At 42.6% G+C, this 24,413-nt stretch overlaps 1 protein-coding gene across 1 annotated transcript in view; it reads right to left on the bottom strand.

Annotated features, from left to right (window-relative positions):
* Positions 1-8,235: 8,235 nt before the first annotated feature.
* Positions 8,236-24,413, bottom strand: part of GALNT16 (polypeptide N-acetylgalactosaminyltransferase 16) — a 248,253-nt gene continuing 232,075 nt past the window's right edge. The window contains exons 13-15 of the mRNA XM_082275418.1: positions 21,954-22,095; positions 12,487-12,603; positions 8,236-9,470 (exon numbers count right to left, since the gene is read on the bottom strand). Coding sequence (XP_082131544.1) covers positions 9,333-9,470; positions 12,487-12,603; positions 21,954-22,095 — 397 coding nt within the window. The 3' untranslated portion in view covers positions 8,236-9,332. The remainder of the gene's footprint in view (positions 9,471-12,486; positions 12,604-21,953; positions 22,096-24,413) is intronic.

The raw sequence follows: 24,413 nt of genomic DNA on the forward strand, positions 1-24,413 counted from the left end.
CATACCCAGGTAAGAAAACCGAACCGATGGGCACAATGTCGACTTTGGAAAATTGATCGTCCAACCAAACTCCTGCAGAGTCTGCAACGTGACGGACAGATCCTTCTCCAGACTCTGGCTGGTCGCAGACCGAACCAGAATATCGTCCAGATACCCCAGAACCGAAATGCCCTGGGCCCTCAACAAAGCCAGAACCGGTGCCAGCACTTTGGTGAACACCCTCGGAGCCGAGGCGAGACCAAAAGGCAACGCCACAAATTGGTAATGATCTTCCGCTATGGCGAATCGAAGGTACCTCTGGTGACCCTCGAAAATCGGGATGTGAAGATACGCATCCTTCAAGTCGATGGAAGCCATGAACTCCCCCGGAACCAGGGCAGCCACCACCGACCGCAGGGATGCCATGCAGAACTTGCGCACCCGCACAAAGCGGTTCAGCGCCTTCAAGTCCAGAATCGGACGCACCTAGCCCTCCTTCCTGGGCACGGTGAGCAGATTGGAATAGAACCCTCGAAATCTGTCCCGATGAGGCACCGGGACCACCACTCCCTGAGCCCTCAGGTCCTGCACCGCTAGATGCAGGTCCCGCAAACGCTCCGGGGATAAGAGAAGACTTGAGGGAAAAAATCTGCTCTCCGGCCGAGAGAGAAACTCGATCTAGTAGCCAGATCGAACGATTTCCTGTGAATTGGGTGAGGGCGCCCCTTCAGGCCGCACTGTTGTGGGCCGCAGAACCGGATTGGCCGGACTTTTGCTTACCTGCCCACGGCTTCTTGCGGGAGCCTTGACCCTTGGACGGCTTGCCCCAAAGTGTGACCGAAAGGCATGAAAGGACCCCTGAGGGGGCCGAAAGAAAGCATTCTTTTTTCCAGGAGCCGTCTCAGTCTTGTGGGATTGAGGTAAGAGCGTGCTCTTACCCCCCGTGACCCCTTTAATTAGGGCATCCAGGGATTCGCCAAAAAGGCGAGATCCATCAAAAGGCAGATTGGCCAAGGTCTTACGTGAAGATTGATCCACAGACCAACACTTCAACCAAACCAGGCGGCGAGATAACACCGCCACACTGTGTACACGTGCAGCCAACGGAACCATATCCAGGTCCGCATCACACAAATACATGACACCCTGGTGGATTTGATCCACCATATCCAAAGTCGCCTGGGGGGCAGAATCAGCCACCAGGACACGCCTAAGCACCTGCGTCCAGCTCGCGACCGCCTGGGCCGCCATAAGTGAAGCAATTAAAGTTTTTAACATAGAACCCATAATAGAATAGGTACGACGGGCAAGGGACTCCATCCTCTTGTCCGTGGCATCCCGGAACACCGGGGTGTCTTCAGCAGGAATCGCAGTGGACTTGTTCAAAACTGCTAACGCATGGTCCACCGGAGGTGGGACACACCAACGCCCATCAGTAGCGGGCGTAAAAGGATAGCGCAGCTTAAACCTACTTGGTACAGCAAAAGGTTTGCGTATATTACGCCATCGTTCTTTCACAGCGCGCTGAAAATCATCAGTGCATGGAAACATCTGCGATGATTTGCGCCTTTTCTGCGTCCCATAAGCCGCCAAGGCAGCTGGAGGACATGTTTCCTCCTCCAAACGCAGAGTTTGCTTGATAGAAGCAACCAATTCATCCATAAGTGCAAGCTCTTCAGACGAGCCAGGGGGAGAATTATCAACCCCCTCTACCTCAGCCTCCATTTCTGACCCTATAAGGTCCAGGGAGGAACGAGACCCCGATAAGGAGATCTCTGCCACAGCAGCCCCAGTACCATCACCCTCTGAAACAGAGGAAATTGAAAACTCTGGGCCTTTTAGAGGATTGAGCAACCACCAGCATTTGCACCTGAGTCGCAAGGCTAGCCACAATCGCAGCCAAATCCCCCCCCGGGGGGGGGGAAACCGCAGTCCCCTGGCTTCCCACTAAATTGGCAGGAAACTAGTATTCCTGAGAATCCATGCCCTTGTAGCAGCAAAAATAAAAGGGTGACCGCCCCTTTAAGAGAGCGCTGCGATCGTAGCCCACTCACACTAGGCATCCCACACAAGGGACCCCCACAGGGACAAGTATACCAAGGCAGGATACAGGGAATAAAAAGAAATGAACCTGGAGAGATCGGTGCTGCTGCTGCTGCCTGCGGTGCTCCTGAAGGAAAGGAAATGCTGGCATACAGGGCGCTCTATGAAAGCCTATGGAGGCTACAAGAAAATGGCCGCCATGCATGTAAAACATGCGGCCGGAGCGATCGCAGCCAAAATGGCGCCGTTTGGCGCCGAAAACGCCGCTCCCACACCCCATGAGGGAGAAGTAAAACACACCATCTGCCCAAAAAAGGAACATGGTAAACCGCCGCAGCGGTGCTGTAATGTGCCCCAAGCATGAGAACTCAAGCCCCACAGCACACAGCCGTTCACACAGACAGAAAACTGACACAGAGTGCAGCCAGCCCCCCCTCCTGCAGCCCACAGCATGCAATGTGAGAGATAGGGAAAACGTAATAGTGTGAACACAGGGCAAGGTACACAGTCCCAGACTGACACCCCCCAGACAGACAGGTCCCCACATAAATGCACTTACCTCTTAAATGGCGTGGGGGACCCGCACAGGCGAACAAACCGCTGCACATGAGGCAGGGAGAGTCGCATCCAGGACGCATCAGAAGGTGGGTTGAGAAACCGCACAGCGTCCAGTGAGGTAGCCACCTCACCTAGCATCCCTGCACGGAACAGGGATGGGTCGTTCAGATAACTCAGGAGCGATACCTGACTGAACGCTCGATGGCGGCCTGAGAAGCCACTGACCCACAGCCTGCTACCAGGGGGGTCAGCCCGAGACGCAGCCCGCATGATCCTCTTCTTCCGAAGAACTAACTAACGCTGGTAAAATAACAGCTAACAAGAAAGAGAGAAAAAACTGAAATAAAATCCAAAGAAAGGAAAGAGAGCTGAGACAAGGTGCCCCAGCACAGAAACTTCCAGCTACTCCTGACAGCTAGACAAATGAAACTGAGTTGGATACAGCAAGTGGAGGGTTATGTACTGAGGGGACCACCCCCTGGGGGTGGGATATGTTAAAAGTCTTTGTACTAACATATTCTATTGCCTAGCTACTCCTACGGAATAAAGGACATAACCCCATTGGTGATGAATATGAAGTGGGCGGCGACTGTCGGAGGACGTAAGAGAAATATTGTTATTTTTGCAAAATTTACGCTCTTTTTTTGTTTATAGCGCGTGATCAAAAAATTGCACAGGTGATCAAATACCACCAAAAGAAAGCTCTGTTTGTGGGAAAAAAAAGGACGTCAAATTCGTTTAGGTACAGCGTCGCACGACCGCGCAATTGTCCGTTAAAGTCACGCAGTAAAAAATCGCAAAAAAAACCCTGGTCCTTTAGCAGCCAAATCCTCCGGGGCTTAAGTGGTTAAGGGTGGTCCAGTCAAAGGCGGTGGATTAGATGCTACTTAACCTCTAGATATCATCAACCTGGCAGACTGATGATATCTAGAGGTTAAGTAGTGCAGGTGACAGCTCTGGATTAAAGGTGGGTATTGCAGCAAAAGCTGTGTTTGTTTATCTTCACAGATAGTTACATAGTTAGTGAGGTTGAAAAAAGACATCAGTCCATCCAGTTCAACCTATGATGTGTGTGTGTGTTTGATGTTAACCGTACTTTGCATACCCCTGTATGTTGTGGTCTTTAAGGTGACTGTCTAATAATTTTTATGAAACTATCGATGCTTCCTGCTGATACCACTGCTTGTGGAAGAGAATTCCACATCCCCAGATGGCAGTTTTTAATCGAGAAAATCCTGGAGTTCCACTTGAATTCTGTATACTAAATTACACACCATGTGAGATATCTGGGTTTGCTTTATCCATTACCTTTAGTCAAAAACTGCCAGCATTCGTTTGTGAATTCCAGCATAGATCACAACACCAACAATGTACATGGTAACAAAACAGAACTATCACACACTGGGGTTGATTTACTAAAACTGGAGGGTGAAAAATCTGGTGCAGCTGTGCATGGTAGCCAATCGGTTTCTAACTTCAGCTCGTTCAATTAAGCTTTGACAAAAAAAACGGAAGCTGATTTTATTTGCAGAGCTGTACCAGATTTTGCACTCCTCGGTTTTAGTAAATTAACCCCATTGTGTCATCCATATAGTGCAATACACACTACTTGTTATGATGCAGCAATAGGAACAACACCGTCATCAGAAAACACTCACTTACACACTAATACTGCATTGTACCTCACATGTTAGGCACAGCGTTCTGTACTACATGGTAGAATTCTGCCATCTTGGTTTAGTCCGAGCCTGCACTTTTTTTCGTATTGGCACACCGCATTTTTTAATGAACGCAAGGGTATATGCATTTGCAAGATGTGTGGGGGGTGTCATTTAGAAATAAATGCACCCACATGCAACTTCAAAAGGCAACACATTTTTGTGCCGTATAGGAAAACGTTTTTTTTTTCCATGTGTTTCCTCACTGCACCTGGTGTGAACAAGCCCTAAAATGTAGTCTGTGAGGCAAAGTTCAGTAAACTTAGGTTGTAACTCCTCCAAATTCCCCCTTCTAGCACTAATCCCCCACCAAAACCCCCTCTCCTAGCACAACCCCCCCCCCCTCCAAAATCCCTCCTCCTAGCACAAACCCCCTCAAATTTGCCCTCCTTGCACAAATCTCCCCACTTAGCACAACACCCCCCCCCAAATTCCTCCTCCTAGCACAACCCCCCCTCAAATCCCCTCCTCCTAGCACCCCCCCTATCATCCACCCTCCCAGACAAACCTCCCTGTTCCCAAATTCCCCCTTCTAGCACTAATCCCCCACCAAACCCCCCCCCTCCTAGCACAACCCCCCCCCTCCAAAATCCCTCCTCCTAGCACAAACCCCCTCAAATCTCCCCTCCTAGCACAAATCTCCCCACTTAGCACAACGCCCCCCCAAATTCCTCCTCCTAGCACAACCCCCCTCAAATTCCCTCCTCCTAGCACCCCCCCCTATCATCCACCCTCCCAGTACAAACCTCCCTGTTCCCAAATCCCCACTCCTAGCAAAAACCCCCCTATCCCACTCTCCCAGCACAATCCTCTCAAATCCCCCCCAAATCCTCTCTCCTTGCACAAACGTGGGCTGTTTCTAACTTCTGTGCAATGTGTGGGCTGTGTGTGTCAACTGCCATGCAGTGGGACTCTGCGAGGAGACCAGCACAGCTCTTTCCTCCTCCCTGCAGCTATGTGTACTATTGCCAGCAAAGCAGAAAGCTGTGGTGCCACCTGACATTTCCTTAACAACCGATTACATGGTTGGGGGATGCGGGCGGGCAGTGTTCTCTCTCTCCTCCCAGAATCGCACTGCATGTCTGTTAACACAGAGTAGTGCTTAGACCTGGATGTGTCTAAGGGCTCTTTGTGGCACCCTGGTTGAAAAACCCAGGTTCAGTAACATACTACAAACAGCAGGGATGCATTAGCCATAGCAACAAAACACAGAGAATGTGTAATATGCCTGAATGCACTGATCTGTGATTGATTGCTGTAGTCCAGCCTTTCTCAACCAGGGTTCCTCCAGAGGTCGCTCAGGGTTCCTTGAGCAATGAGCAATTTCTGTTTCTCAGGTTGTGAGCAACAACTGAAAACTATGATATTTTAGCAATCTGTAAGGTGGGGGGGTTGAAGATTCCTGCTAATGACCACAAATGTAAGGAGCATTCTTCCTAGTGAACATTGCACTAATGTATTGTGAGCTGTAGATATAATAATAACTAGAAGGGGTTGCCTGACACTGGAAAGTTATTTTAGCGGTTCCTCCATCTTAAGGTGCTTTTAAAGGCAGAAGGTTTTTGCCTGAATGCATTCTATGCATTCAGATAAAAACCTTCTGCAAGCAGCCCCCCTTCTATATACCAGAGCCCAATCTCGATACAGTGATGTGCACAAGAGCAGAGGCTCTCTCGACTCATTGGCTCAGACTCAGCAGCGGGAATCATTGGTTCCTGCTGCTGTCAATCACAGCCAGTGAGGAGGAAGCAGGGGGTAGGGTTGAGATGCGCTCTGTGTGAGCATGCAAGAGTGTTCCCATAGCAAGCCACTTGCAATTGGCAGGGGGAAGGGGCCAGAAGCACTGGAAGGGGACCCGAGCAGAGGAGGATCCGGGCTGCTCTGTGCACAACCACTGCACAGAGCAGGTAAGTATGACCTGTTTTTTTTTTTTTAAAAACTAAAACATTTATCTTTAGAATCACTTTAAAAATGTTGTGAAAGGCTGCTGTAGACCGTTATTAATCTTATGTTTGGTTCATTTCATACACAACAGATGTGGAAAAAATGACTACAGACAGCTTGTAAAATCAGAATAAATTATTACACAGTTATACACAAGCAGAGAGTGCATTCTAAAGTCACAATGAATTACCAACAATGGTTTTCATCCAATATGACATCTGTAGAATAAAAGGGCAGAATAACCAAGAACAAAAGTATTATTAGAACATATCTGGTCTCAGATACAGAGTTTAACTCATACTGTGGGTCATTTAAAAGACTTGGCATCAATGGAAATATAATTCTAGTACTGAATGGTCACTGTTGGAATAAAACATCGACTCACTTTTTAGCTTATTTTAACAGCTGTTATAATTTCTCTTAAAAAACTGATATTTCTCTATTATATTTTATCCAGTTAATACCAGACTTTTGATCCCACCTTAACTAACACAGGCCATCACTTCAAATACATTTACATGGGTGTCTGCAGAACTCTCTGGTTCTTTCACTTTTCAGCAGAAGGCAACACAATTATCCAGACTTGGAACAGAATATTGTGACCCTATATGATCATGCCACCTTTGGCCTTTCCCATGAAGAATTCTAATTCCTAAAGCTGAACTCCAGCCAAATGACTAACTACAAGGATAAAATTGTATATAAGGGAGCTGTTTTACCTGCTGAAGAATTTGTAGTTTTGCCTATCCAGTCATGAGATTTTCATCGCTCTGCTACACAGCACAGCTACGCAACACTTGCAAAGTCTTATCTCTCCCCTCATGCCCTAGACAGTGAAAGGGACAGCATATGGATGAGCTCATCTCTCTAGCACTCTCCCGTCAGCATGCTTTTTGCCCTGAATCACAACTTTTACTGCTCCTGTCAAATTCAGGTTCAAGCATTGCTTGCATTTAAAAAAATATACATTCAACAATGTACTAACGAGTAAAGAGCTGCGTTTATTTGTGTCTTTTATATCTGCCTAGAGTTCAGATTTAAGTGCAATAACTCATAGCAAACATAATTCATCTTCTCCTTGACTGACCTCAGCAGGATAAATTCTGATTGGTTGCTATGGATTGATGCACTTAAAAATGTAATCTCTTACCGAATAAGGCAGATGGTGTTTTGGCAGCCATGGGGCCATATAGTGTACACTGAATGGAACCTAAATACTTATGTAGCTCAATAGCTCTGTGCTACAGGGGTTGGGTGGAATTCCTTTAAAGGAAACTCATTTATATATATACATATATATATATCTATATATCTATATATCTATATATATATCTATATATATATCTATATATACATACATGCATACACACAGACATATGGGGGTCAGGTTTGACTGTCTCTAAGCTCTGAACTCTCTATAAGACTTCCAAGGCTTATCCCTGCAGTCCTAAAGCAAGGATGCTAGCATCACATTCTCTAATACACCATTGACCACTCAAGAAAGCAATCTATTGCTAAATGTAACAATCACATAATTACTTTTAGTCAATTTTTCAATACCAACTACAAATTTGTACTTAATTAAAATGTACTATAGTTTCCTTCAAAGAAGACCATTTTTTAAAGTACAAGTTCCCTATTAAACCCCCCCCCCCCCCCCCAGCCCTGCTCCCTATCCCCCTCACTAGTTGTGATCACCTGTCCCCTGAAGGCCTTTGCCAAACAGTTTCTGCCTCCTGCATTGTCTGTAGCCTGACTGGTAAAAGCCTAGTGTGGGGCTGCCAGCACCTGCGCATTATGGTATATCACTTTAAGTTTATGTGATGTTAGTGCGCAGCCGAAAACTAGATTTTTACTTGCCTGGGTTGCAGACAGTGAGGGATGCAGCAGCAGTCGCATGAGATTACTACGGACCTGCAAGGTGGGTATTGAGAGGGGTAGAGAACGGGGCTGTCAGATTTTTTTTTTAAAGTGAATATGTACTTTAAGCCCCTGGCTTGTATGAAATAGTACATAAGTGAACCCATTTGTTCTCTTTACAAATTTTTATTCATTCTCATTTATTCTGCAGATTTGTCTTACATCCGGCTAGGTAGTCTCTTGTATTAGGTACAGTTTGCATTAACCGATAGAATAAAGAAAAGTCTGAAAAGCCACTGATGAAGCTGTAGTCTGTGAACTACATCACGGCAATGGTTGTCAAGGAAAGTCTTATACCCAACTCAGACTCAACTTAAATAGATGCAAAAGCAATTATAATTATACGGAAATGTTTTGAAAAGGCATTTTTAAAATAGTCATGAACCTTTTCCAATCCTAAAATGGGAAATAGGTGTAAAATTTGGATGAAGAAACCATATGAAACACAATCCGATTTATACACAACATAAAGCTGTGGATTGCAGAGCTACATGTCACATACATTACATCTGAGAACATGCAGAGCTAAATATCAGAGAGACACATGATGCTCAGTGTTGCATATTTGAGCCTCTAACATTCAGAACTACATGTAAGAAAGACAACTATAAGGAAGTTTAAATATAAGAAAATGAAATGAAATCTAACATTTCTAATAATGTGACATGCAACCCAGCATTATTGGCCCATTAGTCTTTAACTTGTACTTCTGATATCACGTTGTTTGTCCATATAGAAACTTTACCGTATAGGAGTTCTTTTAACACTGCATGATAATAAATTACTAATCAAGTCATTGAATGATCTGAATGGAAATGTGCTTGAGGTTTTACAGGTCTGTTGATAACACGTTACATCTTCACTGAGGATCCACAAGACTTGCTTTGCAGTGGACGAAATGAAAAATGCAGCCAGAGATGAAAAAAAGCATGATTGGATCACTGTATAAGAAATTTCACTGGATAAAATAGAATTCCAAGTGTCAGCCATATCCAAAGGCAGCTGGACCCCAGGGACAAATGTGAGGACATCAACTGATGCCATTCAAGGACTGGCAGTGTCTAACCACCTGTGAAAAGTCTTGGAGTTTAATGTTCAGAACCTGGAGGTCCATGACATGTCCCAGGATCCAATCTCCGTGGACCATGTAGAAAGTGTTGCTCTGAATATTCATGTTGCCTGGATCACTTCCCACTGTTGGCTCCCCAGATCTGACTGGCAAGGGTTGATCATAACTCTTGAGGTGTGAGTGTCCAAACACAGGGCACTGCTTAGATGCTGCAAGAAGTGTCCTTTCAACTTCCATTTCTGGAGAAAACAAGATAACATACGGTCAAGATGATTCTAACATCAGTTCAATAGCAAGGTAACTGCAGAATGATGTTGGACAAAGGCAAAACTGGCTGGATATTGAAAATACAGAGCCCAATAGTCAATGGAAAGACTCTACATGATCTGACGTATTGCCCATAACCAATAGATAGCTACACCACAATCTAACTGTAATGTTTAGATAAGCAAAATATGTACTTTTATAGTTGGTCTGGCCATGTTGTCATGACGGCTGTATTTTTCTGTATAAGAAATATACAGCAGTTTGACTTGAACTTGGGACATAACACAACTGGTGCCATGAGGACCACATGCAAAATATGATGTATGATCATCTATAGAAAGATAGAGTGGCTTTGATCTGCAAATCATGCTAAACTACAAATCCCAAATATATTATCCCCCAAGCCAAATCAGAAAATTAACCTTGGACAGAGAACTGTGATGTCTGGCTTAATTGTATTATTTTTTTTATTTATTTTTTTTTAAACCGTTCTACATTTTGGGTCAAACGCGTACACAGATTAAAAACAGGCATATGCACGACACACTGCATTTCTTCACTTGACACAGGTTTTGTTTTCCTTACCATACAGATCTATAGGCATGCAAAACCAGCGTGAAGCAGGACATTTGCAGGTCAGAAAGAGGCATGCAATAATAGGGCATGTCGTTTTTAGATATGACCACTAGGGGTCAACATATTTACATATCTATATTTTACAACATCGATTTTGTATAAATTATATGGGCTAGGCCTTCACGGTATTTATTAATTACGGTAACCAAAACAACTAATGGATAAGAGCATTTATCAGGTTTCATAGGTATTTTAGCAGTGTTCGTTTATGAGCATTAGGCAGATAGGGAAGTAATAACATGGCCGATCTTGGTGCACTGGGTGGCTCTTGTTGCCTATAATGAACATTAAGAGGATAGGGGAGTTCCAAGATGCACTGATCTTGTTGTAAATAAATAAATTGAAATGATGGCCGTAGGGTTCTAGCTCCTGATGACATATTTTCCTATCATGAAACGCTCTGGGCAATTACTTCCGGTTTGACGTTCCTTCCGCCACCGAAAATACGTGGCACCCATTTTTATTACTAGAATTCAATGTTTTTCTATAGCAAACACCATTTTTTACTCTGTAAGTGCATACGTTTTGTATTTTAAATAAAAAAGGTACTTTTCACTATGTGGGCTCCTGTTTTCTCTTCCCTAATGATGTATATAGAGAATCTTTTCCTGATAGAAGCTGAAACAACTACTTATATTGGAACAGAGGGGGAAGTTGTTTGGAGTACATGTAAGCCATAACACCCTGGATAGCAATGCATGCTGGTTTTTACCCCCTTGTTGATACAGGGAGTCAAAATCCTCTGGTTAGTGCTGTGTAAAGTCGGTATACCAGATCCAGCATGATATTTTTCCCCATTGAGATCTGATGTGTTTTCAAAGTGTTCCTTTTTTTTTAGCAGTATATATATATATATATATATATATACAGTATATGTATGTATCTATGCATATACTGTATATATATATATATATATATATATATATATATACACATTTATTTATTTATTTATATATATATATATATATATATATATATATATATATATACACACACACACACCAGGCTACTTTATTAGATACACCTTGCTAATACAGGTTGGATCCACTTTTGCCTTCAGGACTGCATTAATTCTTTGTGGCATAGATTCAAAAAGGTGTTGGAAACATTCCTCTGAGATTTCGGTCCATATTGCATGGTAGCAGCACACAGTTGCTGCAGATTTGTTGGCTTCATAACACTAATGTGAATCTCTTCACAATCCTCAGGTAGGCCGTGGCATTTAAACAATGCTCAATTGGTACTAAGGGCTCTAAATTGTACCAAGAAAATATTCAACATACCATTACACCATTACCACTAGCCTGAACCGTTGATACAAGGCAGGATGGATCTATGCTTTCAAGTAAATGCCAAATTTTGACCCCAACATTTGAATGTTGAAATTGAGACTCATCAGATCAGGCAACGCTTTTCTAATCTACTATTGCCAATTTTGGTGAGCCTATGCAAATTGTAATCTCAGTTTCCTGTTTTTAGCTGACAGAAGTGGTACCCGGTGTGGTCTTCTGCTGCTGTAGTCCATCTGCTTCAAGGCTTGGTGTGTTGTGCATTCAGAGATGGTATTCTGCATACCTTGGTTGTAACGAGTGGTTGTTTGAGTTACTGTTGCCCTTCTATCATCTCGAACCAGTCTCCCATTCTCCTCTGACCTCTGATATCAACAAGGAATCTTTGTCCACACAACTGCTGCTCACTGGATACTTTCTCTTTTTCGGACCATTCTCTGTAAACCCTAGAGATGGTTGTGCGAAAAAATTCCAATAGTTCAGCAGTTTTTTTAAATACTCGGACCAGTGCGTATGGCACCAAAACCATGCCACGTTCAAAGTCACCTTATTCCCCGTTCTTCCCCATTCTGATGCTCGGTTTGGACTTCAGTAAGTCGTTCTCACCATGTCTAGATGCCTAAATGCATTGATTTTCTGCCATGTGATTGGCTGATTAGCAATATGTGTTACCAAGCAATTGAACAGGCGTACCTAATAAAGCGGCCAGTGAGTGTATATATCACAGTTATTATCAAAGATCCCCCAACACACTCAGTTTGTTGTCATATTTAAATGTTTCCACCTCTATGAAATGTGATGACATGCCTATCAAACATTACTGTACCTTATTTAAGAATTACATCAAATAAAACTCAATTTCATGATTTTATAACAGGATGGATGTGCGGTGATAAGCATTTCTACTAATCACGCATTAGCTTTTATTATTCTGACATATAAACTGCTACAGTTTAAGACATAATTTGCTGTTATAGCTTACAAAACATCACTGTACTTGCAGAATGAAAGCACTAGATATATTATTTATTAATATCTAGTGCATGCTTAAAACCATAGCTACCTGTCTGCTATCTTTCTGGTTGCAGTGTTCAAGCATGACGAGGGCTCCAGTGGAGAATGATGTGATGGACAGGCACTTATCTTGCTGTCGAATCAAGGCATCACTAAGGACCCACTCCTGAGATTTGAAGTTAGAAAGGAATCAGATAAAGGAGTAAAAAGACAGCATACAAGAGATAACAAACATTGACAAAAAAAAATAGATCTACATGGAAAATGTTAACAAGAATTTTCCCCTGTAAAGAGGAACCCCAGAGCAAGGCACCAAGTTAAAACACATCAACAACATCAACATCCCAAAGATGATTTAACTAACACCCCTTGTAGAACTTTTTCATTCCCCTAACATCCTCATATTGAATAATATGTATTGCGATATGGGGGCTCAGGATCATCACCAGCGACTTGTTAAAGTGACAAGGGCTCATCACCACTATACCAGTTCCACACTGGGGTTTATGGGTTTCCAGTCTACTTTAGGGGTCCCAAAGAGAAGGTTTTCAGAGTTCAGCAACCTTGGCTCAGTCCCAAGCTAGTCTACCCTGGTCACTCAAGTGTGTCCTGCTCTCTCCATTATAGACAGGTGCCGACTGTTTCCTCTTCCTCTTTTGGACTTCGATCCACTCAGGTTTACCCCTTCAGGACCAAAGTCCTTGTATTCAATGTTTGGAGGTTCTTTCCTCCCAAAAACTCTTTAAACCTCCAAAATTATTGTCCCCTAATGAGGAAATACTGAAAAATTTAATTTTTGTAAGATCTTACCGTAAAATCTTTTTCTCTGATGTCCATTGACAGACGCAGCCTCATCTTTATGAGCTGTGTGGGTTATAATGCCACCTGCAGGAGTAGTCTAGGCAGTATGTTAGTACAACATTTTTACATATACACGCCCATGGGGCTGTCTCTCCAGACATAACCCCCACAGACACAGCCCAGCACATCAGTTTAGTTGCAAGCAATGAAGACAAAAAAAAAAAACATCCCTATCAGAGGGGCGGGTGCTGTGTCTGTCAATGGACATCAGAGAAAAAGATTTTACGGTAAGATCTTACAAAAATCTTATTTTCTCTATCGTCCATTGACAGACGCAGCTTCATCTTCATGAGCTGTGTGGGACGTTCCAAAGCAGTATAGGCATTAGGGGTGGGAAAAACGCAACCAGAAAGTAATGTAAACTCCAAAGGCTAAAACTAGCCAACTGGGTAACATGAAGCTCAACCAAAACAACATGACCTCACCCAGGTAAAAGACCCCTAAGAGAATAATAAAAAAAACATCCTCTTATGAAACAGCACAGCAGCCTGCAAAACCTTGCGGCCAAAAGAGGCATCGCAGCGAGGCACCCGCTCACAAGCTCGTCCCCATTTGGAAAAGGGGCACCGTTGTGGCTAGGCCTAGTGCGGGACTATAACCTGCTCACGCTGGTAGGCCAGGCTGGGGGGACCATAAGGACCTAGATTATCCAGTGCGAAGCCCCAGCCGGCATCGTTGCTTGTAGATCACCAGGAAATTCTTCCCCGAACACTAGCTAGCAAGTGAGTAAAGAGAAATAAAAGAAAATATTCTGAAAAGAATACAAAAAAACTGAGACCGGAGTCCCAGCAGGAAACCTAGGTTCTTTTTTTTTCTAGGCACAAACAAACTGATGATGTGCTAGGCTGTGTCTGTGAGGGTTATGTCCGGAAGGACAGCCCCATGGGCGTGTATATGTAAAAACGTTTTACTTATGTACTGCCTAGACTACTCCTGCAGGTGGCAGCATAACCCACACAGCTCATGAAGATGAGGCTGCGTGTGTCAATTGACGATAGAGAAATCAGTCTTGTTCTCTATAGCTGGACTACCCCAGAACCCCTCACCCAGCATGGGTAAGAACACTTGAGTACTCAATTTTGCCTTCAAATCATCACCTTTAAAGGGATCACAACCCAAATAGTGGGGAAATATACCTGCTGTCCAGGACCCATTCCTGGCATCCTGTACAGTATTTAAGAGTCCATGTTCTAGGCATTTTCAGTCATGTATAATAGTAAATTACCATATCAAATGGCATGGTCACACATAACACTACAAAGAGTTGTCCCCATATAGCCAGCCAATCACCAGCAGCAGATTGGATTACACCATCAATTGCATGTGAACTAAATTCTTCCCTTGGCAGCAGTGGCATAGAGTGGGTTTTCAACGCCTGGGGCAAGGCAATTCATTTGCACCCCCTAACCTGTGGACTTTTAGATACCCCCACTCTGATCACACCCCCAGATAACTCCACCCTGATCAAACCCTCCACATACCCCCACCCTGATTACACCCCAAGATACCCCCCACTCTGATCACACCCCTCAGATTCCCCTCCCTTATTACACACCCCAGATACCCCCACCCTAATTACACTCCCCAGATACCCTCCCCCCACTCTGATCACACCCCCCAGTTCCCTTACCAGATCCTTCCACTCTGATCACACCTTCAGATACCCCCCATCCCTCTACTCTGATCACACCTCCAAATCCCACAAGATCCCACCACTCTGATCACACCTCCAGATACCCCACCAGATCCCTTCATTCTGATCACACCACAAGATTCCTTCACTCTGATCACACCTCTAGATCCTCCCAGATCCTTCCACTCTAATCACACCTCCAGATACCCCACCAGATCCCTCCACTCTGATCACACCTCCCAGATACCCCTCCCCATCACACACACAATCCCCCCACATTTCAGCGGTCCTGCAGAACCAGGGAAAGGAGGGTTAGCTGTGTCTCACGCAGGCAGGAGAATATCTCCAGCAGGACCTCCAGTGATGGCGGCAGCTGCAGCAACCAGCGGGGAGACTGCTCCATCCTAACCTCTTCCTCCGCCGGCACCCCTAGCCAGATCCCCTTCCCCCCATGCACAGCGTGGGACTCACTGACTGCACACTTGGGATCGGGATCAGTCCACCGCTTCGCCCTCCTCTGCATGCTTGGATTCATTCTCCCTGCTTTCTCGGTGACAGCAGCTAAACAGCAGGTAAACTAAAACTTTCACATTGCGACCTCTCTTCTACCAGGCGCTGCTTGAAGGTTTTAGTTTGGCTGCTGCCTGGGCTGCCTTATGGTGATGCTGGCCCTGTCTGTGCCCCTCTAAATGTTGCGCCTGGGGCGACTGCGTTGATATCCCCCCAGACGCTACACCACTTCTTGGAAGTTATGTGCTTGGAGAAAGCCGTTTCACACCTAGTAAGGGTGGCCAATGACTAGCAAATATGTCACTGAAAATTTTAGGCAGAGGATATCTTCCAATTTGATAAAGATTTGTTTCAGCACCAGGATCTACTGCAATTATCACTTGATCCTGATAGTGAAATTTGAGAAATACTTTAATCCTTTCCTCTGCTTCACAACAGATGGAAGCGCTCATTGGGTCTGTTTGCTCCAAGGTAAGCTATAATGGTCAAATTGCTTTAAAAAATAGGGAGCATTGTGACACTAAACTGAGAGCACTGCGAGTAATATTGTGGCTTCCTATGGCCACAATTTTTCTGAATTATCTTCTCTCACCAAACCTCAAACCTGTTGCTTTGGTTATTGACATATATGAACAATTAAACTGTCTAACAGTTTCCTACGTATGTTGAGCTGTGACCAATATGGGGGTCCCCACGCATCCTGCTAGATTCTGTATTTAATTTTATTATGGCGACTATAATAAGAGCCGCTGAACACGCAAAAGTGCGTTGGAACACCCAAAATGTCCAGGTAGAAAGCGGTGGGACTTATGACAAGGGGATCTTGCTGTTGGAGTATCCAAGACCAAGACAGTTACGAAGCCAACAACTGACTTCAACCACTAGATTCTTCTTAGAACTAAAATACTACACTTGGATAGTCAGATCCATTAAAATAAATGACTAATTTCTTGCAATCCAAATGGTATAGTTTTGAATGGGGAGACTTAAAATATTGATAGAATAAAATGTTTTTTACTGGAATTCTCCTTTAAACTCACATGAGACGGGACACAGCTCACCAGTTCAATGTAGATTAATTAGCAAATTCTGCCAAGCCAAGGTATGAATCATGTAACGAACAGATAATATGTCATTTGTTCATGGTGAAAAATACCATCCTACCAGTACTCATATGTGTAGTATGTCACAATACATCTTATTAGAGGTAAACTACACATTAGCTTCACTGATAAGTCTTGCTCTCCTTGTGGCCAGACCATGTATTGTCTGAATCTAAAGTATGCATTTTTTTATTGGTGATGCAGCCATAGTATCATTATATACCTTCAATCTGAAATAAAACATTATATAGCATTCTAGGGAAATATACATTCTAACTTTTATTTTAACCATGTTAGTATAGCTTTATTTTAATTGCCTAGGATTTATCAGTGTTGACAAGACGGGGGAAGGGGTAATGTAAGGGGGATTATGACAGCTCTATGCTATTTTCATCACTACCAGCAGAGTTGCTGTAAGATATCAGTCAGTGTACCGATGCAAAGAACACAGGAGAGGTCTCTTCCCCTTGGCTTTATTTAATTTGTGCTGCCTTAGACACATGCAAATGATGACACCCCAATGATGCCGTTTAACCCAATTCCTGTTTCATAGTTACATAGTTAGTCAGGTTGAAAAAAGACACAAGTCCATCTGGCTCAACCAACAAAAAACAAAAAAGATAACACAACCATACAATCCAATATACATAATCCTATACCTGCAGTTGATCCAGAGGAAGGTGAAAAACCCCAGCAAAGCATGATCCAATTTGCTACAGCAGGAGACAAAAATCCTTCCTGGTCCCCCGAGAAGCAATCTGATATTCCCTGGGTCAACTTTACCTATAAATATTAGTATCTAGTTATATTATGTTCACCCTAGGAAAGAATCCAGGCCTTTGTAAAGCTATCTACTGAGCTGGCCAGAACCGCCTCTGGAGGGAGTCTATTCCATATTTTCACAGCTCTTACGGTGAAAAACACGTTCTGTTTTTGAAGACGAAATCTCTTTTCCTCTAGACGTAAAGAGTGCCCCCTTGTCCCCTGTGATGACCTTAAAGTGAGTAACTCAACGCTAAGTTCACTATATGTACCCCTTATGTATTTATACTTGTTGATCATATCATTAATCTCCTCTTCTCAAGAAAGAATAAATTCAGTTCCTCTAATCTTTCCTCATAGCTGAGCTCCTCCATGCCTCTTATCAGTTTGGCTGCCCTTCTCTGCACTTTATCCAGTTCCCCGATATACTTCTTGAGAACTGGTGCCCAAAACGCAAATGCATATTCCAGATGAGGTCTTACTAATGATTTGTACAGGGGCAAAAAGATATCTCTCTCTCTCTGGAGTCCATGCCTCTGTTAATACAAGAAAGGATTTTGCTTGCTTTGAAAACTACAGCTTGGCATTGCATGCTATTATTAAGTTTATGATCTACCAGAACACCCAGATCTTTCTCCACTATGGATTCCCCCAGTTGTGCTCCACCTAGTATGTATGATTCATGCATATTCTTAGCCCCCAAGTGCATAAATTTACATTTATCAACATTAAACCTCATTTGCCACATAGTTGCCCAATGAAACAGTGCATTGAGGTCGGCTTGTAAGTTGGATACATCCTGTAAGGAAGTTATTCCACTGCAAAGCTTGGTGTCATCTATAAAAGACCGAAATAGTACTTTAAATCCCAGACCCTATATCATTTATAAATATATTAAAAAGTCAGGGTCCCAACACTAAACCTTGGGGTACACCACTGATAACCTTAAACCATTCAGAGTGACAATCATTAAACCCTACTCTCTGAATTCTGTCTTTTAGCCAGTTTTCTATCCGTTTACATTACTGATCTTTCCAAGCCTGTAGACTTTACCTTACGCATTAGCCATGTGTGGGGAACTGTGTCAAACGCTTTTGCAAAATCCAAGTATACTACGTCCACAGCCAAATTATCACTACCACAATTCCAAAAGTTGTAAATATAAGCAGATTTCTGTATTCTGCTGCATTGCTCTAGTTGCTGCTGGATAAACTGAGCTGAGCTTTTGTTGATTATTAGAAATAATGAGAAGTGCACCTGCCAAGTGTATGAGGATGTCTGGAAACATTATCAGGAGTGAGTCAACAGGTCAATTTCCTATTTAATTATGGCCACTGCAATCTCCTAGCTGAATAGCTTTGAACAGACAGGTGCGTTCTGTATTATTCAGCGTACCCTGAAGACAAATACTGAACCCTGGTGACCTGGTAAAGTTAGCTTTGCCTAGAACACAATTTCAAAGAAAAACTTTCATATACCAGACTCTTGCAGCATCAGCAACAGATGACCCAGAGAGGTTCAAAGAGGTGGTATCTGTATTACAGCATGGTGCATTGACCTTTGATAAAAAACATTGTGGAGAGTGCATTTAAGTTAAAGTGTTTATAAAGCATAACAAATGAAATTTTCTTATTTGTTCCCCTTTGGGCTGGTAAATATACCATGTGTTTTGTAATATCAACATGTTTAATAAGTGCAGACAAATACCCATTGATACTACTTGAAATCCAGAGAGCTTCTAACTTCCAGTACACATTGCCTCTACAACCCTGAAATCTCAAATAGTGTTACCAGCCCTACCCAGTTCATGTCTATGAACTAAAATACACATCCGCTCTATGTTATGGAGGAGAGAGGGGATTGTTCTGTAAACCAAATCAGGAGGGAGCAGCCTTAAGCTGGTTATACACGTATAGAAATTCATCCGGTTCAGCAGGAACCAGCCAACTTTCAGTATGTGTGTACCGCTGCAGCCAATGACTGCAGCGCTGATTAGTGTATCCTGACAGCGGGAGTCCCCACTGTCAGAATACAACAATGCAGCGGGGGGAGTTCCCTGCATCCACATTGTTTTGTGGGTGGGAGATCTGTCAGTTTTTGTTGTCCGGCCCACTGGCTGAATGAAAAACAACTGTTCTTGTACACCGTGCTTTAAGTGACAACGCTGCTTCTCAACAGGTACAGCACAGCGAGTGAGCGGTTTCACCCTGGGACAGAAAGTGTTACTAACAGGATCACTAGCTGAAAATAAAGGACAAGAAGCCTGAAAAACAAATAATGTACATCTTAGAACAAGGAAGCTGCAAGCAGTGGTGTAACTATAGCCATAGCTGCTCACATTGCTGCTACGAGATCTTGGGGTAGAAGAAGGCACTGTTTGGGGGGCTATTGGGGGAACTTAAATATAAGAACTTTGTGTGCATGTAAAAATAGTACAAATCAAGTACTATATAAATAAGGGTTGGCCCTTATTTATTTACACCTATAATTGATGAATGAAGCTCAGAGAGAATGGCACGTGATTTTTTGGGAGTGGTACAACCTGCTGCAGAGAAATCTCACAACTGCAGAGTTCAAATCATTAATCAGTGTCACATTCTACTGCTGCACACAGAAAACTGAACTAAGTTCAGCATTTACTATAACTGTGCATATGGGCCAGTGCCTAGGGCAACTAAGTTAGATGGGGGCACCATGCCTTAAAATTTGCAAATTTAGTTTTTTTTTCTGCCTCCCCTTTCTGGACAACTTTGGACACTTGTGGTCAAATTCAACTGCATAACTAGAATGGTAATGGGGTGCATGGGATGTTAAGAGGCATCAGAAGGCTCTGTATTAGTCAGGATTCAGGGAACCATCTCTCCTGCCTCTTGTTTAATGGTCTGTACAGTACAAAAGTAGATCTGCATAAAAACTGCAGACTCCAATAACACATTCTTGCATTAATTTTTACGAAAACACTCACATGACCCAAGGGATGGAGATGGTACAAAATATGCTCATCACTCCAGTTTGTCCGAGACAGCGTGATGTCCTCAGACAGCCCTTTATATCCATTATAAGTGTATTTGGCTTTAGATTAAAAACTGTTTAGGGAAGGGATAAGGGATTATTTTCTTTTCTAAAAATGTCTGTGTAATAGATTTCTTTTAAATATAGTGATAATTAGGCTACATAATGCTGCCTAAAGCAGTATTAAGCCCAAAAGCAAAGATTTATCATATTGCAGCTTACCAATTCTTAGATGTGGTAGTTGCATTTACTTTCTTTTTGAGCTTTCTTCCCATTATTTTCACCTTGTGATACCGCCAGCAAGTCAGTCGTTTTTCAACAGAACAAGCTGTCCTGCCGATGTAGCCGTTACAGGGATGTGACAAACCATTTATCACTAACAGGAGTGCTTACAGTGATCAGCTTTTATTTATGTATGTAAAACCTTTATCCCAAAAGGAACAAACTGCTGTAACTGCTTACAACGTTTTAGCTAGAGTTCAGTTTCAATTTGTTAGTGTAGCTACAGTAAATCTGCATTACCGTCCCCCCAGACTCACAAAGCTGCTGTGCTCCTTCATTCAGGAATGTGGGCACTCTTTTAGGTGTGTTACTGGCCAGATCAGCAGAAGAAAACAGATTATATAGAAAAGTGGTTGATGATGCAAGACCCTCAAACACTCGCCCAGCACTAGTGGTCACTACGAAATTGTCTGTAAACACTTTTGGTCTAAAAGATAATATAATAATAGGTCTCTGATAGCAGCTACTGTGAAGAGAATCAATAATATACAAAAATGCAACAAATGCTGTATCTCTCTATACAGAATTAATCACATTCAGCAGTGCTATATATGTTCACATATATCACATAATCATAATATAGTATAGTATTAATGGTCATTCAAGGTAAAATCAGTCCTTCTGATAACCAGTGAGTCTATTTTAATTGAGTGACATGGAGTCCGCACATATGGGTTCAACGGAAGTCCCAGTGACGAAACGCGTCAGCACGTAAGCACGCCGTAACCAAGGATACGCTAGACGCCATTACCGCTGATCCGTGGCTCCACTCTGTATGCTGTGCGGACACCGATAGCGAGTAGAGAGGTAGCGTCATGCCGAGTATCTGAAACACTCATACGCTTGTCATTTTATGTTGAATGTAAGCAGATTGGAAATGGTGGGTGTGGATAAATGTATAATATGTTAAATAAATGTCTTTTAAAAACAATATCACACTATCCTTGCCCTATCTTGCCTCCTTCCCATTGGCTATCCTGATCACATGCAACTTGGAGATTTGGAGGTGTGGTGGAGGATGCAGTTAATTCATCTAAGTATTGGGAGTACCACCGTTTGCTGAACCCATATGTGAGGACTCCATGTCACTCAATTAAAATAGACTCACTGGTAATCAGAAGAAATCAGAAGAAAAAAAAAAGCCTACAAAAAGAAAGCTAGCACTTTAAGGATTAAATCATTAACACTTTTATATCCCCTCCAGTTTAATACTTGCATGTCTATTGGTGGTCCCAGGGTAAAATGGCCTTTTGTTAAATCAGCCTTGGATCTTCTATAACATTATTGCATTACTACAGTGACATCATATGAAATACTTTTTCAGCGCAGATAGACAAGCTATTTTTCTGTTACCTGTGCGGCCAGTGCATTACTTGCAGTTCCCTTGCAGACTCCCACACCAGCCAGAATATTCCCTGCTGTATCTGGTCCCTGAGACTCCAGACAGTTTGTTCCCTGCTTTATTATCCCAGTGATCACCTCCTTCTCTGGGATCCTGCATGCAGAATGATATGCTTTAGTGTATTTAAGAATAAAACACATGTATGATCAAACTAGCTGCATATCAAAGAATCCTAGAATTCACACATGCCACAAATATTGCCCAGGAGATGCAAAGAAAAAAAGCTGCAATACCTGATATGACGGCAGAGACAGTTTATCATCTTAGCAAATGTTTGTGCAATAAGCTAGTACCTACAGGAGATGGGGAAGGTAATGCGTCTGGGCCAATTGGGCTCAACAATCATTTCCCACCCTTTTATTTACCAGCTGCATGCTCTAATCACTCTATACAGAATAAAATGTTATCTTACCTTCTAAACCCCATTCTTGTTCTATCTGTTCTTTGATCTACTAGTAGGTTATAGTTACTGAAAAGGAGAAGTCTACCTAGCTTTATATACAATATATAGCACCTCAAAGGTTGAAGGAGAAAGCTGAATAATTTAGAGCAACCGCTCTCATCTTTTCAACCAAGGTTCCATGAAAGCCTAAGGTCCCTCCAGGGATGGCTAGAGGTTCCTTGAGCTGTGCCTAATTCTAGCTCAAGACCTCCTCTGTAACTCTAAACAGGTAACTGTCGCCTTTGGAGATTTTTAAGTACTGAAGTTTGGTGCCATTCCACGAGTGTGTGAAACTTTAAAGCATGACATGTTAGGTATTTGTTCACTCCGCGTAACATCAAACACACAAAAAAATTGGGCTAACTTTACTGTTTTTTTTTTTTTTTAATTCATAAAAGTGTATTTCTTCCCAAAAAAGTGCATATATATATATATATATATAATGTTAGGGGGTTCTAAGTAATTTTCTAAGTAATTTTCTAGCAGATACCGTGTGACATAAAATATTGCAACGATCACCATTATTTTCTCTAGGGTCTCTGCTCAAAAACATATATATATATATACATACATATATACATATATATATATATATATATATATATATATATATATATATATATATATATATATATATAATGTTTGGGGGTTCTAAGTCATTTTCTAGCAAAAAATATTATTGATATATGTTGCTTACAAGGTAAACTACGATTTTAACTTGTAAGCAACAGATGTCAGAAAAAGGCTTAGGCTCCAAGGGGTTAACATAATTTCAAGGGTAAAACGTTTGAAGGCTGATTTAGAGTTATATATGAGGAGCCAAGTTTAAAAGTTTAACTTTTTAGTCACCCCTTTGGTTTTATGCAAGGCTGTCTTGTGTTTTAAAGTGGAAATGAACTCAATAGGTCAAAATTTTCTGTGCTATAAGGAAAATTTAAAAATGTTAGTTGTGCCTAAGCAGTACCCTGAAAATGTATATAATTTCTGAAAAACAATGCTCTTCCTGGTATGAGAGTATGCCTAGGCACTCCTGTGCTCACAGCTTCACAACTGTATATCTGCAGTGTAATATGCCTCGTACACACGCGTCGAAAATCGGCAGGGAATTTTCGCCCGACGACCGATCTGCCGATTTTCGGCTTGTTAGTATGATGCTTCCGACAACCGACTCCGACTTTTCGGCCGAAAAATATCTGGTGTGCAGGCTATAAAATTTTTGTCCGCCATCAAAACACGGACGATTTTCCGTCAGTCAGTACAGATTTTGACAGGGAAAAATCTAATGAGAAAGACTGGGCATGCTCAGAGAAGAAAGAACACATAGAAAGCAAACCAACACATGATATCACTTCTAAAGTAGAATTTTGTTGGGCGAGAAAATTCGTGTGCAGTCTAGGCACATTCCAACCAACAAAACACCACTCTGTACAAAAGATGGACGATCGGTCGGCCGATAATCGTTACGTGTGTACTAGGCTTTAGGCTCTGTTGCCCCTGACTGCTAGTGTCAGAAGATTTGGTGAAATTTGGTGATATCACTACTGTTCTGCTCACTGGTTTCCATGCTGGAGGCTCTGACATGGGGAATTAAAGCCCTGCTTCTACCAAGATGGCCACCTTATACACAACAGAAAACAGAACAAGGCCATGGAACGTTACGCCAGTAATGTGGAAAAACCAGCTGCAGGGAGACCACATACATTCCTAGTGACTAGTTTTTTACCCTCTGTCTGCCTTATTTTGGGCACAGTTTCCAGAGTTTGGTTCCTCTTTAAGTATAGATATACTGTATACAAACGTAGATTGCAATATAAAACTACGAGGGTGCCCATACATGGGTTTAAATGTACTTTAACCTGCAAGGATGACTGAACTATGGCCTTGTCAACCTTTATGAGATATACTCAGAGCTATGTATAGATTGTTCCAGAATTTGATGGAGCTCTAAGCAGGACTACTATCACAGACA

Source organism: Pelophylax lessonae (genome assembly GCF_965119305.1).
Source record: "Pelophylax lessonae genome assembly, chromosome: 13".
Lineage (NCBI taxonomy): Eukaryota > Metazoa > Chordata > Amphibia > Anura > Ranidae > Pelophylax > Pelophylax lessonae.